Raw genomic sequence first — 17,829 nt, 5'->3', positions numbered from 1 at the left:
TGTGTGAAGCTGACACCCCACCCACGTCCAAAAATCCAGCAAATAGTCTGAATGGTTAGTGCTCCGTTTGTGCAGGTCTGTGCCGTTAAAATTTTCGTTTGTGCAGCTTTGGTTTCTGAGATATTAAACATTATTTTTTAGGTCATCCAGAGTTCACCATCCCCCCATCTTGCTCCAAAACAAACCAAAGTAGGCTAGTTCGTTAGTGCTTCGTTTGTGCAGGTTTGTGCCGTTAAAACTGTCGTTTGAGAAGTAATGAACCATGAAAGTGACTGTTTGAAAATCCAATTTAATTATACATTCAAATAAGAAACGGTGTTGATTTGAACAATGACTTTTAACAATCGAAACAACAACAACAAACAGTGTCTTGATAATAGGAAATTAAACATGGCATGAAGCTTTTTGCCTTTGGTCTGGTCTTCAAACTTTCTCCCCCATCTTTTCCCCATCACATATCTACTGTGTATAGCACTGCATGTGGTAGAATTTTCTTCTTTTCAGACACTGTCTTCACAGCATTTGCCAGGTCATCATAAAGCTCCCACACAGATGGAGCTCTCCGGCAGTAGGCAGTATAATGTCCCAGGCCATCTTTGGTTAAGCTTTCCCTGAAAGCGACGACTGCTCTCAAAGTAAGTGTTTTTCCTTGGAGAACCATAATGGAGGGAAATTCACTCAAGGCAAATTCAGTTAGATTTGGAAGGTCTGTGTCAATCCATGCTATTTCTCCAATACTGTAGCTGTGAGTAACGGTTCCTGCGCAGAGAATATTTCCTGAGGTGCTGGCTCCTGTTTTGAATTCAGCTGGACATTCTGATTCATTCTGCAGTGGTCGGAGGCAGGGAGACTGTGGAAGGAAGAGTCCTTTTTCAACTGAAGTGTGAAGCTGAGCCAAGCCAGAATTCTTCAGGACAGAAATGTCTGGTAAAACAAATGGTACTTCCCTGGTCATTCCTTTGTTTAGGTGGCAGTATTGTGAAGAGCAGTGTTTTGAGAGGTAAACGCTTGATACATTTTTCATTGTCTTCCCAATAACTGGCAATATTGCACTGGGCATCGATTTGGTGGGTGCCAGACTTTAACTGTGTTTTTGCAAACATTGAACTAAGCAGATCTGCCCTTTGCAAGTATGTCCTTGGAGTCACACCATCTGTAGTTATGGATTTCACCAGCTGCAAGAGAGGGTTGTCACTGTTATTCATGACAACATTTTGAAATGCAGAGCTGTCACAGAAAGTACAGGATAAGCACTGACAAAAGGCATCAAAGGAGCAGGTGTTTAACACAGAGAGTGACAATTTCCCAACTTTAACAGGCTGATGCATGTTTCCATTTTTTAATAGTCCCACTTTCACTCTTTTGGCCCCAGATGATGAATCTGCATGGAGCCATTCAGTGCAGGAACTCAGGTATGAAGTCATCTTCCTCTTTTTGGGTGGAAGAATTTGCCCTCTCCAGTTTTCAACCACATTTTCATCTGCTGTGGAAAGGTTTCTGGTGGGATCAGATTCCATTAAATCGCTAGAATCCATTTTTGTGTTACCTTCAGCATTGTGGGTAATTATGGATGCAGGATTAGCTTCTGTAACTTCTGCTGATGAAACCTTTTCCTCCTCTTTTTTTGCTTTTGCAGAGCAAATCCGCATATTTCCTTCGATGAAAGAAAGATGCCGAGAAATGAAGCGATCGACTCGAATGGGTAAGTTCTCATGTTTGAACAGGCCATGTTTTACATTTTTGAATTCAGCTTCAACATTGGCTGAGCTTGCTGTGAGGCTACTGCTTTTGAAGAGGGGAACCATTATTCCTGTCCACAGTGGTAAGTAACTTGCCAGTCTTATAATGTGTGGCACAATCTCAGGGAGGAAATGGATGTTATCCCTATCCCCATTAGCTGCAGCATGTGTCCTGCTCTCCTCACAAATGTTTAACACCCAGTCTCGTAGGTCAGTCTGGATGTCATCACATGGATCCACTTGATGCACTTCCTTTGTGTCTTCATCTGGGTTGATGATTGAGTCTTCTGCAATCTGGGCTTTCAGGTATTTTTTGCACCTCTCTGATTCAAGAGGGGTTCCAGAACTATCATCACCTTCTGCCTCACTGAGAGCCACAACAGTGATGGCATGTATTAGCTGCTTTGCATGGTTCAAGCTTTGTGACTGAATAAGCTTTGCTATTCCCCTGACAAAGAAGTCTTTGACACGGTGTGACTTGTTTTTCAGGCAGTCCCACTGGCAGACCATTTTTATGCAGTGGGCAACATCAACCCTGATGTAACAGGGAGGAAGTTTTGCAGACTGGTTCCCAAGTATCACACGGAAGCATTCATCAATGTATGACTTCAGGTTAGAAAGAGGAGTGAAGGCCTTCACCAGAGCACCAAGAATAGCCAGGGAAAAGTCACTCACAGCTTCTTTTGGTACAGCTGCGCCTGCACGAAGCCATTCTGTCAGCCATGTTGCAATTGCGTTAATGTCATGCCTTTCTGATAGCATTTGTACCACTGGGACTGAGCAGTTGTCACCTTTCAGAACACCTTGATACAAGAAGATGTGGCCAGACGTACCATTTGGTCGTGCCAGTTTTCTGACAACTGAACCAGTTGCATCAAAGCAAACTACTGAGGGACATTTTTTGGTCAGTGCCTTATAAACGTGTATCTGAGTTTGACTCCAATAGTGACAAAAGAATTTATCCAGACCAATATCTCTTATACTTCCACTGTTGGGTGTGCTATACTTTAATAACTGCAAAGATAGAATGGGGTCTTTGTCGCCTAACTCCAAATCTTTTCTCTCCTGCTTGGCTTTTCGTAAGGTTGCCAGGTTTGGAAGGTGACGTGGCTCTGGATCTCCAATATCCATCAACTCTGATGCCTTTGCTGACCTCCATACAGATGGTTCCATCCTACCCTCACACAACTCTTCTGAAATCTGTGCACGAAGGGTTCCTGACATGAATCTTTTGGACTGGCCAGTGTGCAGGGAGATGTCGGCGCCTTCGATGGAACACTGGAGCACCATGGGGCAGTTGACTGTTGGCTCTCTGTCACATGTCATTTTAACCTGACCTTGACACTCTTTACAGAAGCCTATGATATCAATGTATTTACTTGTGACAGTTGGATAAACTTTTGCTCTTTGGAATACAAATGTACAAGTGCTTTTCAACTTTTTCCAAACCAAATCATTAATTATATGACTCCATGTGCCAGGTTTTAAAATTGTGTACTCCCTTTTGCCAGATGATGAAAACTTGTCATTATATTCAACTTTTTCTGGTATAAATTTAATCCAATCTTCAAATGGAACTTCAAGCTGAAAATCTGAACATTGTTCAGGAGAAGTGGTGTCTGAGTCAAACTCGGTGTCCACAGGGCTTTCAGGATCACTTTCTTGATTTATTTCCAAGCATGACCAGATGTTTTGTCTGTTTAGCTTTACAAATGTGTACAGACTTTTTGCAGACATTTTATTTCCCAACTGCTGACTTATTTCTGTCCAGACAGCGGCAGCTGGAGTGGCTATCTGGCCGTTTTCTAGGATAGCCTCTTTTGACTTGCAGAGAACTCCGAAAAGAGACTCTCTGTCTACTGCTGGCTGTCGAGGCATCTAGTTAAAAAATAAAAAGGCTTTGATTAGCATTGCTTAAAATAATTCTTGCCTACATGATTTCAAAGAAGCCACAAAACATTGGTATTCTAGCAGTGTCTGCACAATTACAATAGTCTTGAACTAAAAAAAGTAAAGTTGGCTTTCATAGTTTAATTTCTAACATTTAAGCTAATTAAAAAAAATCAATAATGCATTGTTACTAGTCTGGTGACTTGACAATTTAAGTACCTGTTAAATTTTAATTTTCCCTTGGAATAAATTATTTTTGAATTTAATTCAGAAGATGTGCCCTTTATGCATATGCTTAAGTGTTAATGATTCAATATAAATGTAAAGGCTGCAAGATAGTGCCTCTCTATGTTTCAATAGGTTTAAAAAGTCTGGACTTCAAATATAAGTTGTGAATTTAAATAAATGCATATGTAAGCTAGCCCTGCATACATCCTCTCTGCTTTTACAGGGATGGATTGCATTGAGTCAATATTTTATGTGAAACCTGAGCATTAATTTACTTACCTTGTTCAAAAATCAAAGTCAGAGGGTTGGAAAAATTCCAAAAATTACTCATTCAAAACGATTTCTTTGAGACTGCTAGAATAATTTTAACGAGAGGTTGAAATTACACTTGCTCTGCCGCCAAAACAAGATGGGGGGGCTCACTACAGTGTGGGTGGAGCCAATCCCAGTTGACGTTGTGTGAGAACTATGTCAAAGTTCACAAAAAATTTGATGTGCTTTTAAAAATCCTTGAAGCCCATACACATTTAATGTCAGAAATAGGATGAAATGATAAAAATAATTCAATTATTGTGGAGAGACCGCTATATTCGTGAGAAAACATTGCTATCTTAAAACATTTCTTGAAATGAGACAAATTTCTTCTTGTTCAAAATCTTTATTGAAGTTCAAAACAAAAGAAGGTACACATGGTACAACAGCTGAAAATCTGAAGAATTTAAATGAGCTAGCCCACTTTGGTTTGTTTTGGAGCAAGATGGGGTGACGGTGACGTCATCGGCCAAAATTATAACTTTTAATATCTCAAAGACGAAAGCTGCACAAACGACAGTTTTAACGGCACAAACCTGCACAAACGAAGCACTAACGAACTAGCCTACATTGGTTTGTTTTGGAGCAAGATGGGGTGAGGGTGAACTCTGGATGACCTAAAAAAATGTTTTAATATCTTAGAAACCAAAGCTGCACAAACGACAGTTTTAACGGCACAAACCTGCACAAACGAAGCACTAACGAATTAGCCTACTTTGGTTTGTTTTGGAGCAAGATGGGGGGATGGTGAACTCTGGATGACCTAAAAAATAATTTTTAATATCTCAGAAACCAAAGCTGCACAAACGAAAATTTTAACGGCACAAACCTGCACAAACGGAGCACTAACCATTCAGACTATTTGCTGGATTTTTGGACGTGGGTGGGGTGTCAGCTTCACACAGCTATTTTGCTGCCATTGCTCCGTCGCAAACACGGACTCTTGGTTGATACTTTCTGCTGCTGCACCTTTTTTATTTTCGCCAAATATTCTCTTCAATGCGGACTTCATTGACGCAAACGTTACATCTGAGCATGCTGTTAGAGCCAGCTGCCTGTCTGTCACATCCAAACACACGGTGTCCAAAAGCTTAAATGACAAAACTGCGTTAGGGAGCTCCATGTTGCATTTTTTCATACGTGCGTAACGCTGCTCGAAGTCAATAATATAGTCCGCCATCGACACGTTCGCTTCTTTCATGATCCGGTCAAAAGCTGTGTACGCTTCATAAACTCTGTCTTTTTCCTCTTTTAGGAACAAATCATCTAGTTTAGCTAACAATGTGGTCATTCCAGTGTCTTTATTTAAATCGTCTACCGATATTTCCATCGCTGTGTCCAGCGCTCTTCCTCCCAATGCCAGGGCGACAGCAAGCGCTTGCCTTTTCTTCTCCAAATCAATAACTCTTGTCTAAATATTGACTTCATTCTTCCAGCTTTCATATGGCTTTCCTTCTTCAAACACTGGCGGAACTCTGTAGTTACTAACCATCCTCTGCTACCAATGTTGGTCAGTAAGAATTACTCCACTTTGTTCGCTTTAGCACATGCACAACTACAACTGATTCACCTACTCCGCCCCACACACGAGGTAAAAAGGACATCACAGTGCCCCCTAATGGACTGGTGTGCAATATAACCAAAAGAACTGTAACAGTTTGTACCTTAGGACAATGAATGAAAATTAGCTGTTGCGCTAACTCCGGCATATTTACATTGATGCTTACTGCTGACATGTTGATTATGATGCATTGTCCTAATTTAAATAAATAAAATGAATGAATAAATGAATGAATGAATGAATGAATGAATGAATGAATGAATGAATGAATGTGCCAATAACCTTTGTTGTGTAATGCACGAGAGACATAAAAAAGAAGACATGCTAGCTAGGACATTGCACAGATTAACAAGGTCCCTGTTAGATGTTGGGGAAGCAAGGTATTCTGATGAATGGGCTACTGAAACACAACATTTATGGATGAGGGCAAGAAAACTTAACACTGTTGGAATGCTACTATGTGAGCACACCTAGAGAGAGGGGCTACGTGGGAGGATGTGGAAACTTTGATACCTAACTTATCACAGACAAGACAACTGCTACTGCAAGAACATATATAAATTAAAGTGGTTTGAGTACCTAAACAAATTCTTCAATTCCTGTAAAAACCATTGTAGAAGAAAAGTGGCCACAAATTCTGTCATCTAATGATTGCAGTTTAATGCCACAACTAACATATTCTAAATGTTTTTTTTTCAGCTAAAAGTTTTAATAAAAGTATAAAATCAATCTTTCTCAATAAGTATGCCTTTTTTGTTGGGATTTTATTAATCAGAGTGGAATACAGGACACATCATGGTGAGTTTTTCTTTAGTTTAAAATTTGTTCTGATTGTTGATTGGGCCTGCTGTAGTCACTGCAAGCTATAAAATGCTGTGCCAAGTGTGATGTCACATTCTGTTCACCTAATTAAACACAGTGCTAATGTTATTTTCCCAGTGAAGTTGTACAGAGAACAGCTGGTGGCTGCAGCACAGTTTTACTGTGGTAGAGTTAAAATATTTAGTGTCTTTGCTGCAATGCTAATTTCTGTGATGTCATAAATCATTTTATGCTTTTTTTCTTCTCTCATATCATGACTGTTTGGTTACATAATTAAGCTTGTCAAGATTGAGCAGGGCCTTAGATCCAAAGATCTTAAAGTGCTAATTAAAGAGGTGGGTCTGTTTGATGTCTGGAGAGATTTACATCCTCTGGACAAACACTTCTCTCACTACTTACCAACTCATCAAGTACCGATATAGACAGACTGAGTGAAGGAGTGCCAAGTACATTAAACATATGTAACTGATCATAAAATCACCTATTTCACTTATTTGAAAATAACATAACCAAAAAGAACTGTTTGGAGACTTAATGCCAGGTCTTAAACAATGAATCAGCAGTAAAAGAATTTAAAAATGAAGCCACAGCGGATAAAAAAGATGGCCAAACGGAGCCAATTGTTGTATAGAATACAACCAATACTATGAATGTTTAGGAAACAAATTTTAAGTGTTCATTTACCTGTCTCTGCTCGGGACGTGGGTAATGTTGTCTCAGTTCGGGATATGTGTGTATCGTTGGGTTCGGTTGTCTCGGTTCAGGACGTGTATCATTTAACACGTCCCAAACCGAAACTGGGAAACCCAACTTTACGCGTTCCAAACTGAGACAAGTGAATCCAACAATGACTGAGTTCAGATAGTAAATTGGCTTCAGCTATTACCATATTTCAACTAATAAACCGGATTCAGTGATTGAACTGGGTTTAGCCATTAACTGGGGCCAGCTATCGATCTGTGTTCACTTTTTGAACTGGGTTCAGCTTTTGGGTTCCGATTTAATCATCTTTGGACTTTTTACAGCGACACTTTAAGCATGCTGCTCTTCCACTATTGGGTTGGACACCATGAAAATGAAAAGTGTAGAACAAAACCAAAACTAGAGAAAGACAGTAAAGTCCTGTTACCAGTTATCTTGCACACTCTGAGTGTTAACAGACTGTTCGAGATCTTTGCTTACTTACCAGAACACAATCACAATGAGAACAAAGGAACTACTTTACTCAGTGAAAATCCTTTTGTAAGTTTATCAGGAGGAGCTCTGGTTTAGTTTTGACTGAGTTACAAAAAAAAAGGTTTGCTAATAAAGAGAAAGTTATCTATAGCATGGGAAGTCTCTATGTGCTAATAAAGGTATCAGCTGATCAAAAACCTCATCTCATCTGCTAATAGCAGAGAGACGTTTGCTGCTCCATCCAATCTGTAATGTGGTGTGAAATGAATATTAACATGCCCACTCATGTTGCCTCTAGAGAGCGTGACTTTCTTGTCTGAGAAAGCAAGATGGGTTTGAAAACACTCCTTTAACTTTTTGACAAACTGTGCAATTTGTTAGCGCTCAGAATATGTGTTAGGGATCAGTCTCAGCTGCTACCACACCAAACTTTAGGTCAAAATCTGTAAAACTGACTGAGATACAGCCATTTTGTGTTTTTGAAGGTCAGTTAGTTGTGGTGGCCATCTTGAATCGGGCTGACTCCAAAAGTCCATCAGTTGTTGATGTATATCCAATAATTACTTTCAAGTTTCATTAAAATCCCTGCACTGGTTCATGGGATATTTTGGTAACAGACAAACAAACACACACACACGCTGCAAAAATATTACTGCTCTGTCTTAGCCATTTGGTGTCAGGTGATATACTTACTCTTGTTTATATACTTAACCTGTGTGTTCGACATTCTGTTTTTGTAGAACATACTGTATATGATTAATATTATACACACTGTTCTACAACCTCCCATTCCAACAACTTACTCTGCCCACAGAGCTGCAACACAAGCAGTACAGAGAGTAAAGACTGGAAAATTGTTATCAAGCAAATCTTACTTTTTGGCAAGAGCCCTTCTTTCTTCTGGGGTATAATCCAGAGATCCGATTGCACCCTCTCCTTTTGTTGGCATGAATCCAATTATAGCTATTAGGGCAGTTCGAACTGGAAGACAAATCATGAGGGGAAAAAGAGGGAAATGCAACGAAAAAGAATAAAATTACAATTAGAGCACATTCAATATTGCCTGACAAGAGAGACAATATTCAAAGATATGACAGGCTGCATGTTTTTCATAAACATGTGACACAAGTGGCAGTGATAGTTTGTATTTTGTTAATGAGAACATCCACAATGCACCTGAAATCAGGTCATATGATTAATGGTGTACCGTATTTTCCATACTATAAGGCGCACTTAATAGCCTTCAATTTTCTCAAAAACAACAGTGTGCTTTATAATCCGGAGCGCCGGATGTTTTAGTACGACTTTGGTAAACTACAAAACTGCACCGCTTGCAGCATTAAGGCTTAGTTATAGTTGCTTAGGGCTCTGCGCACGGTGCAGACCTGGGCGAGCTGTGTAGGTGTTTATACTTGACGCTTATGCCGGTGCAGTATTCTCCGAAAAGGCGTGGCTGTTTTGTTTCCCTTAATGCGCTTTATAGTCCGGTGCACCTTATATTTGACAAAAGTTCAAAAATGAACCATTCATTGACAGTGCGTTTTAAAATCCAGTGCGCCCTATATAGTGCGGAAAATACAGTAGATATTCTAACAGAATAAGATTACTGTTCAGTTTTTTTTCTGTTGAACAGATACTTAAACCCCACACTCATATAAAAGCAATTCTTGAAGTGTATTTTCTCCTCTTTCTGAAAGCAAAGCCAGGTAACCAAATTCCTGTAGAAATGGGATTATCTCCGGTTTGTTGCAGCTCTTATAGTTAGTATCCTTACAACATGCTGAATGTTTTATTTCAAAGACATAAATTAATATTTTATTTTATTTATTTGTCATGCTGAAATTGACACTTTAAACCATTCTGTACTTTAAAAGTTTTTGTTTACTTTTCATTCTGTAATATATCTTAAAAGAAATTATGAAAGCCACACTGCTAAATCTCCCTGAATCTGAGGTTCAACTATCAGTCTGAACTTCCCATCTAGTACCCTATTCTTCTAAATATTTCTCCTAAATGCTTTAAAATACTGGTTTGTAATAGGAGAAAACAAGAAAACAAACAAAAAGAAAACCTAACCATTTATGGCACACATGTAAATCCGGCTTTGGTTTTCATAGCACTTACTACTCCAAGAAGGCTGCCAGGTCTCAGGATGGTGACCAGAGATGCTCAAACAAATCTTCTTCCCTACTTCAAATCTCCCATTTGGCTGAAAGGAAAGGGAAGACAAACAGGAGGTAGCTGATTGAATGAAGCACACATGTAACAATGTCATAGCAAGCAGGCTGAGGTTGAAAAAACTAAAAGAGTGAGACAAAATGCAAGGGATTCTTTTTCTGTTTAAATAAAAATTTGAACATGAAGGTCCAGATAGTCACAAGAAAGATTTCCACTGAAGAACAAGTTATGTAACTGCTGTAAGATACTTGAACCCAGTGGTTGCCAAATCTTTATGCTGTGCCCCCTTAAGGAGTAAGAAAAAATTTTAAGCCCCCCACTTTCCCCCTCAACTCAACAAGACTAAAACAACATGAATCAAGTTCAACCGCAGAAAAACAGAAAAATACTAAGTTTAAAAACAAACGAAGAAACAAATAAGAACAGCGCTTTTCTAAAAGAAAAAAAGTCAGACTCCATCAGCCGCCGATGTAAAATAAACTTTTGAACTTTAACAATAAAGTTCTATCTGTAAACAGAAACCCAACAAACAAATTCACATAAAGAAGCTCAAAAAAAAAAAAAAATCAGGGAATTAAAGGTAATAAAGTGTTAAATATTGAATCTATGTCTCCTGTATATTTTTAAAAATAACAACAATACTGTTCAGTTTCTTTCAAAGTCAAAGCTGCAGGTATTTGGCAGAAATATTAAGTCCTTTCATTAATGAGGACTGATTTTATTTTGTCAGTTTGTGGCTTAATGTTTTAAATCTCACTGATGCTGTTCCAGAAAGTGATTTTTATACTTTATAATCATCATGTTTTTTATGAAAAACTTGAACGGCTTACATGACTGAAGTATAAATGTTTCAGCTAGTAATATTAATGTTATTCTTCTAGAATTCTTCTAGATTTGCGCAGCTAAAGGTGGTGCATGTTGGAGTAGCTCTGTTACATTCATTCTGAGATATTGCTTTTGAAAACTTTATTCCTCTTTTTTTCTTGATGTAAATCACTTTTGTTGGATAATTATTTCCTCTGGTATTGAATGCTGTGCAGCTGGAAGCATTTTTACTGAAACCTTTTTGCTTTTGGACTTTTTGTTATGATGCATAGCCATAACAACAAGGTGGCTTTTTTTCCCAGAATCGGGAGCAGTTGATTAACATCTTTTACTCTTCAGTGTTAAACGTGGAGAACTCTGAAGTCCAGTCATGGCCAGAACCAAGCAGACTGCCCATAAATCCACTGGAGGTAAAGCTCCCAGGAAGCAGCTCACCACCAAAGCTGCCCGCAGGAACATGCCGGCCACTGGTGGAGTGAAGAAGCCTCACAGCTACGGGCCCAGTACCGTGGCTCTCAGGGAGATCCACTACTACCAGAAGTCCATCAAGCTGCTCATCTGGAAGTTGCCCTCCCAGCGCCTGGTCTGGAAGATCACCCAGGACTTCAAGACTGACCTGTGTTTCCAGAGCTCGGCCATCATGGCTCTGCAGGAGGCCAGCGAAGCTTACCTGGTGGAGCTCTTTGAGGACACCAGGAATGAGGACACATTGGGACAGACTGCTACGAGAGATCCTTCCTGCCTACAGTAATAATCATCTATAAGAACTCTTTAATGAAACCAGGATTATGAGCTACAACAATATTTAATTTTCGTTTGGGATAAATAAAGTATTTTTGAATTGAATTAAACTGTATTCTGTTAGAATTTTCAGACACACAAGCAGGTTTTATTTTGTTTCTCTTACCACTGGCTGTATTTCCAGCAGACATTTGAATTAGTCTTTTTTTATCCATATGCAGCAGCGCACACTGTGAGTAAACAAATGTGGGACACAGGCGACCTATCAGCTCACCCATACGCCATATGTCCCACTCAGATCTGTAATAACTTTAACTGAAAAAAAGAAGCTCTAACAGTTCACAATGATTCAAAGTGACTTCTCCTCCAGAAAGCTACTTTTCTTCCAATCAAAAGATAAAACTCTTCTGTTTGCACTCCTCCAGGTCATGCCTCTAACACTGCTGTCTGGTCCAGTTCGTCACAAGAAAAAGTCTGAGTGGAAATGTCTAAATATTAGTTACACTTCCAAAAAGAGCATTTATGAAACAAAACAACTGGCCTTCTATTTTGTAGTTAAACATGTTTCACTTCCCATCTGGGAAGCTTTCTCAATTCAAAACTGAAGAGTGTGAAGCTCCAAGCTTTATACTGCATGAGATGCTCTATTGTGCAGCTAGAATCACATGCAGATTTTTTTTTTTGCCCGTCTGTGGTCCATAACTTTTTTTCCCTTTTGGACAATCCAAACATAACAAAAAATGTCTTTCTTGTGATCCACGCTAACAAAGAGCCAAATGAGCCTCTGGAGAGGGAGGGGAAAGAGACCAAGCTGCAGTTAATCTAGCTTGCATACAGAGCATCATACACCACAATCTCCAGTTATCAATTGAAAATACTCCCCGAATGGGAAGCAAAACCTCTTCAACTTAGTCAAGTTTTTTTTTGTTTGTTTGTTTTGTCCTGGATGACTGAGAATCTACACAAGCATTAGTTCTACTTGCATTTTTTAGGCTAAAAAAAAAGGAGTGGTCACAAATCCTGTTCTGTAACAGCCCCATTAGAGAACTACTGCTCTAATGTGAGATACACAGTTTCCTTTGACAGTGCAGTACAATCATTGAAGAAAGCTGCTATTACATGTGCTGAAATTTCTAAATTACAAACACAAAATCTTTAGAGCCCGAAACTGTGCCAATACAAATTTAAGTGTGATGGAGCCATTTTCTGTGTCTTACTGTGAGCAGAATGATGCTGGGAGGCTTCATGGGGTATTCTGGGGGCAGTACGATCCTGCCATGGTAAATCCCACCATCAAAATCAGAATCTGGAGGCCCACGTACAGAGAAGTGCCATTCAAAGAGGTTATCCTGGAGACAGAAGGAAATGTCACATTAAGCACATATTAAAATGCGGGAACGCATGTCAGGACATAAACCCGTGCTGGAAAAAGAGGGGATATGAGCTTAAAAGTTTAAAATGCTGATTTTTGGTGTAATTAAGAATTGCATAAAAACAAGTCAGTAAAGACACTATCTAGTGATCCAAGAAACTAAAATAGCCTATAATCTTGCTAATTTACTTTTAAATCAAAGTAACAGGTATGTGTTCAGAAATAATCTTTTGTCTTAAACTCTTAAAATTTCTTTTGAAATTGATATTTTTTCACTGCCAGCTGCCCTAGCGCCAGGAAATGCCTTTGTATAGTGTTCTGCGTTGAACATAATGTTTGACGTTTTTAAATATATGTCTGGAATTTTCAATGACGTCACTCCAGACCAAGAAAAATTTAGTTTTCAAACTAGCACTCACGTAAGCAAAACTAGCTCGTTGCCAGGCCAGGTAATAAATCACCAAATTTCAACAAACTATGTATCATTTTGAAGCTTTTGAAATAGAGAATTTGAAAATATTTATTTTCTTTTGGTTGCTTCCTTCTGGTAGTAGTGAGAAGATGTTCTTGCACTATAGGGAATAGTATACTTTAAAAAACAAAATTTTTATCATAACCAAAAGCTTACTATTCAGTGGGAAAATAACTGATCTCCTGCCGTAAGTTTGTTCATTTACAAAGAAATGAACAGTGTCTAATTTTACTTTTCCAATTTAATAGAGAGAGAGTATAGCAACTAAAAATCCAGAAAAAAAACATTACATAAAAGTTACAAATTGATTTCCATGTCAATGAGTGGAATAAGCATTTGATACCCAATTACTGTATCACTTAGTTCTTGGCAGAGAAACCTTAGTTGGTAAGATATTTCTTACCAACACTAGGTTTGCTCACTTCTCAGGATTTATTGATTGAGCCAGAATTGTGACTAGGTTGTACGGGATCAAATACTTATTTTGCTCAATTACATGAAAATTAATTTGTACCTTTCATGTAATGTGTTTTTTTTTTGTTTTTTTGTTGACATTCTGTTTCTCTATTAAACTGCAAGTAACGTATTTTCCGGTGTATAAGGCGCGCTTAAAAGCCTTATATTTTCTCAAAAAAACAACTGCTCTTTATATTTCGGAGCACCTTATATATGGAAGAAGTCCTAATGCACAGTGCGCGGACCTGAACGCGAGGCAGAGGCCTTTATACTTGATGCTTACTTCACTTACTTTGGTGCAGTATTCTGTGAGTTTTGAACCATTTGATTTTCTTTGTGATCTCTATTAGAGGGATCATAAATGCTGATACAGGTGAACCAGCTCCGCTAGAGCATAAGTCCCATGGACTGGTACCAGTCCATGGGTCATTTGGTACCAGGCCGCAGAGAAAAAAATAATTAACTTACAGTATTTCCGTTTTTTTATTTGAGTTTGAGTGAAACAAACATCTCTGGAATCCCTAGATGGGACCGTTTTGTTACTGAGAAACAGGCACAGGGCTCCCACTGATTCAGCGTTATGATGAGTTGTATTCTTTGTGTACTTTATATTTGTGGTGTATCTTATTTTAAAGGGCATGTTTAAACATTGCCATATTGACCAGAGAACATCAGGGGGAGGAGAGGTTGTTATTCATGTAGATATTCAATACCAGGACACAGCTAACAAAGCTACAAGTACACGTTGGATTTATGTTTATTATGTTTTAAAAAATATCCCCATTTTCATGCCAGTCGTATCATTTTATTTTGTTGTATTTATCTGCCACACCTTTAAAGGCTGATCTGTGAAAATACTGTCTGATAATGAACCAGTCCGTGGAGCTAAAAAGGTTGGGGACCACTCCGCTAGAGCAGCAAAATCGTTTGTTTTGAATGGAGCGGGGGGCGCGGTCCGCACAAAGTTATAAAAATTGGGAGGTGCACGCGCCTTATATATAACAAAAGAAATGAACCATTCATTGACAGTGTGCCTTATAATCCAGTGCGCCCTATAGTGAGGAAAATACAGTACCATAAAAATCAGACTCATTTTTTGAAAAGGGGCAAAGCTACGTAAAAAGCAGGAAATCTAACAAGTAAATAAACTATTTTTAAATCCTCCTTTTTTTAATATTGTTTTCCTTCGAACTGCTGATTTTAGAATAACATATACATTTTTTTGTTTGGCTCGAACTAGTGACAGTTTCTAAACTCTCTTTGGGTTCATTTACCACTTAAACAAAGCATAAAAAACAGGAAAATTTGTGTTTGGTCCATAATTTTTTTGTTGTAACAATGCTTCTTGGCAATAAATCTTATACCATTAGAAAGCCTGTTTACTGTCTCTTAAATGGCCTCACATTTATCTGGAAAATTTTTTGGGGTTGAGCATGTGAGTTGTGCACATAAAAAACTTCAAATCTTCTCTGCCAGTACCGAACACCTTTTTCTGTTATTGCCCCTTGTTACTTGCCCCTGGTACTACAATTCTGGTACTACAATCAGCACTGGTGAACAACCTGTGGCAATTCCATATCGCCACAGTCTGGAACTGAACTCTATCCTCACCATTAGTACTCAATGAAGAATCTTTTGAGAGTTGAAATAGCCATCTCTATTTGGAGCAGAGCTAAATGAGCCTGGTCCCAGAAAAGGACTGCATGTCCCACCACTAATTTGTTCCAGAGTAACCAACACAATCATATCGGCTGACTTTCAACAAATGCTGGTTGAAAAATGGGATGCCATCCCACAGTGGAGTGTGACGAAGCTGTTGAGCAGCTTGAGGAGGAGGTTGTGACAGTGTATGGTTCTTTCACAAACTACTGAGGCCCTTGTCTGTTTAATCAATAAACTGTTAAATTGTCAGTGTGTTTGGTTTCTTTAGACTGCAATCATCCAACTCAATAAACAACAAGAGTTAATAGGAGAATAAGCTGTTTGGCATTGACAGAGAACATATGACAAGTTTTTCATGGGTGCAACCCACATTTCTGCTGCTCAACCCAAATATGGCCCAATTTAAGGGAAAATGAACGGCATTATACCAATGGTATAAGATTTAATGCTATATAGCATTGTTACAACAAAAAAATAATCCATTAAAGACAGTGTTGCATAACTAGTAAATGGTCCCCCCAAAAATAGTGCCAATCATGGCCAGATTCCACAGGTAATATGAGGTTAATAAAAATAAAAAAATAAAATAAGAAAATGAGTGGAAAAGAAAAATCATATTTAAAGTGCTTTATAGAACCTGGACAAGGTTCAAAGGTGCTATATAAGAGCGTATCATTTATCATTTGTTGCAGTATGACTGGAATCTGTCAAAACTTACTTCCAGTGGCTGGGCATGGTAGTGCTCTGTGGGATCCCTCAGTTCTGCAGCCTCTTTCATCAGCCTCTTTACCGCTAGTTATTTGAATTGGAGAAACACATACACACCATGGTTAACTAACAGGTATAATAACTCACATTTTTTTCACATTATTACTGCTCATGAGTCATAAACAGTATGTTCACAGTAGTCCACCTATATGTCCTGTCCACAGTTCAACTCAAATGTGTTGAATCACCTTTTAACTGCAACAGTTTTGCACTCCAGGCACCACAAGGCCAAAAATTCCATGGCACAAGACTTTATATGACAATTTATGAGAAATTATGGAACAACAGGCATTATTTGGGGGATGGGGGATCTACTTGAAGTAGTACCACATAAGTGATACAATGTCTCAAATATATTTGATGTATCATTCCTTTTCAAAAAGTAAATGTATTAAAGTTTGTCTGTATTCTCTTAAAGCCCAGCAAAAAGCACACTCCCCTGCTGATTCAGAAACCTTGTGTGTTTCCAGACAGAACATGAAGAAAGCAAACAACAGTATAGAGCCTTATCTAGTTGGAGAGAATTCAGAGATGGTAAATTAAGTATCAATGACATAAAAAAGCTGTGATGGTGGAATTGGACAGCTGAATAGTTATCACTCTTGTCTCACAGCAAGAAGGTTGCTGGTTCAAATCTCAGCTATGGCCTTTCTGTTCAGGCTGTGCAAGCCTGGCTGAGTTCAAATCTTGTGTCCATTTTGAGCTGAACTTCAGCCAAAGGTAAGTAAAAAGCACAAAGAAAAGTCCTGTTATTTATGTAACAAATTGCCTTTGAGTTTTAGAGATCAGATCACTGGCTCAAGGTGATGGTGCCATACCTCAAGAATGCTAAATCATATTATGTTACACTTTTTGAGTGCCTACCAAAGAGATGATTCATATATATATATATGAAATAGAAGATAACATTGCATAATAAAAGCCTAGGAACAAGGAACACAAAGAGAAAGCAGAGGAAAAAAAATCATCCAAAATATGAGCCCTTTTAAAGGGATACTACAATTAACTTTGAAATAATGTTCTGTCTAATAGTTATCAGTAGTTAGTACCTATCAGCCGTGACATCAGACATTAAAACCTCTACATACAAAAATCTAGACGTTTAATAGCTAATGTGTCATACTTTATGCATCGTATCTTAGGCTTACACTTAAAATGGTGATACATAATTAAGATGTTATTCTGGCGGTTGTAAATGAAAGTAGAACTGCAAGCAGTTATCAAGGGGTTCCAAGCCTCCACACTCCGCCCCTATCTGCGCCATCCGATTCCGACGTTATTCCGGCGTGGCTTCGCCACCTCTCTCAGCAAGCGGACCGAGTCGAAACTCGTCAGAACTGTTGTGAAAGGTGAAAATGGTGGAAACGAGGCGAGTCACAAACCTGACCCAGTGAGACCTCACAGTGAGGAAACCCAGGCCCTATCTGGTCAGGAGGGGGAGAGCAACCCTCCATATCAAGATAACATCACCCAGCCTGCTGTGACCGGGGAGGATGGTCAAGACTTGCTGTTTGTTCAGCCTGCTGAGCTTGCATATGGAACCATGCCGTGCCAGGCCTTCTCATACCCTCAACTAGCTGGGGTGGTGAACCCTGCGTTCACCTACTATAACTCTCCAGTAATGGGG

General features: G+C 38.9%; 1 protein-coding gene across 1 annotated transcript in view; it reads right to left on the bottom strand.

The window, feature by feature from the left end:
• ube2j1 (ubiquitin-conjugating enzyme E2, J1) overlaps positions 1-17,829 on the bottom strand; it is a 55,171-nt gene that overhangs the window by 17,558 nt on the left and 19,784 nt on the right. The window contains exons 2-5 of the mRNA XM_017437716.3: positions 16,153-16,226; positions 12,690-12,821; positions 9,853-9,937; positions 8,604-8,709 (exon numbers count right to left, since the gene is read on the bottom strand). Coding sequence (XP_017293205.1) covers positions 8,604-8,709; positions 9,853-9,937; positions 12,690-12,821; positions 16,153-16,226 — 397 coding nt within the window. The remainder of the gene's footprint in view (positions 1-8,603; positions 8,710-9,852; positions 9,938-12,689; positions 12,822-16,152; positions 16,227-17,829) is intronic.

This window comes from Kryptolebias marmoratus, linkage group LG19 (genome assembly GCF_001649575.2).
Source record: "Kryptolebias marmoratus isolate JLee-2015 linkage group LG19, ASM164957v2, whole genome shotgun sequence".
Classification (NCBI taxonomy): Eukaryota; Metazoa; Chordata; class Actinopteri; order Cyprinodontiformes; family Rivulidae; genus Kryptolebias; species Kryptolebias marmoratus.
This window is presented reverse-complemented; position numbering and strand designations above follow the sequence as displayed.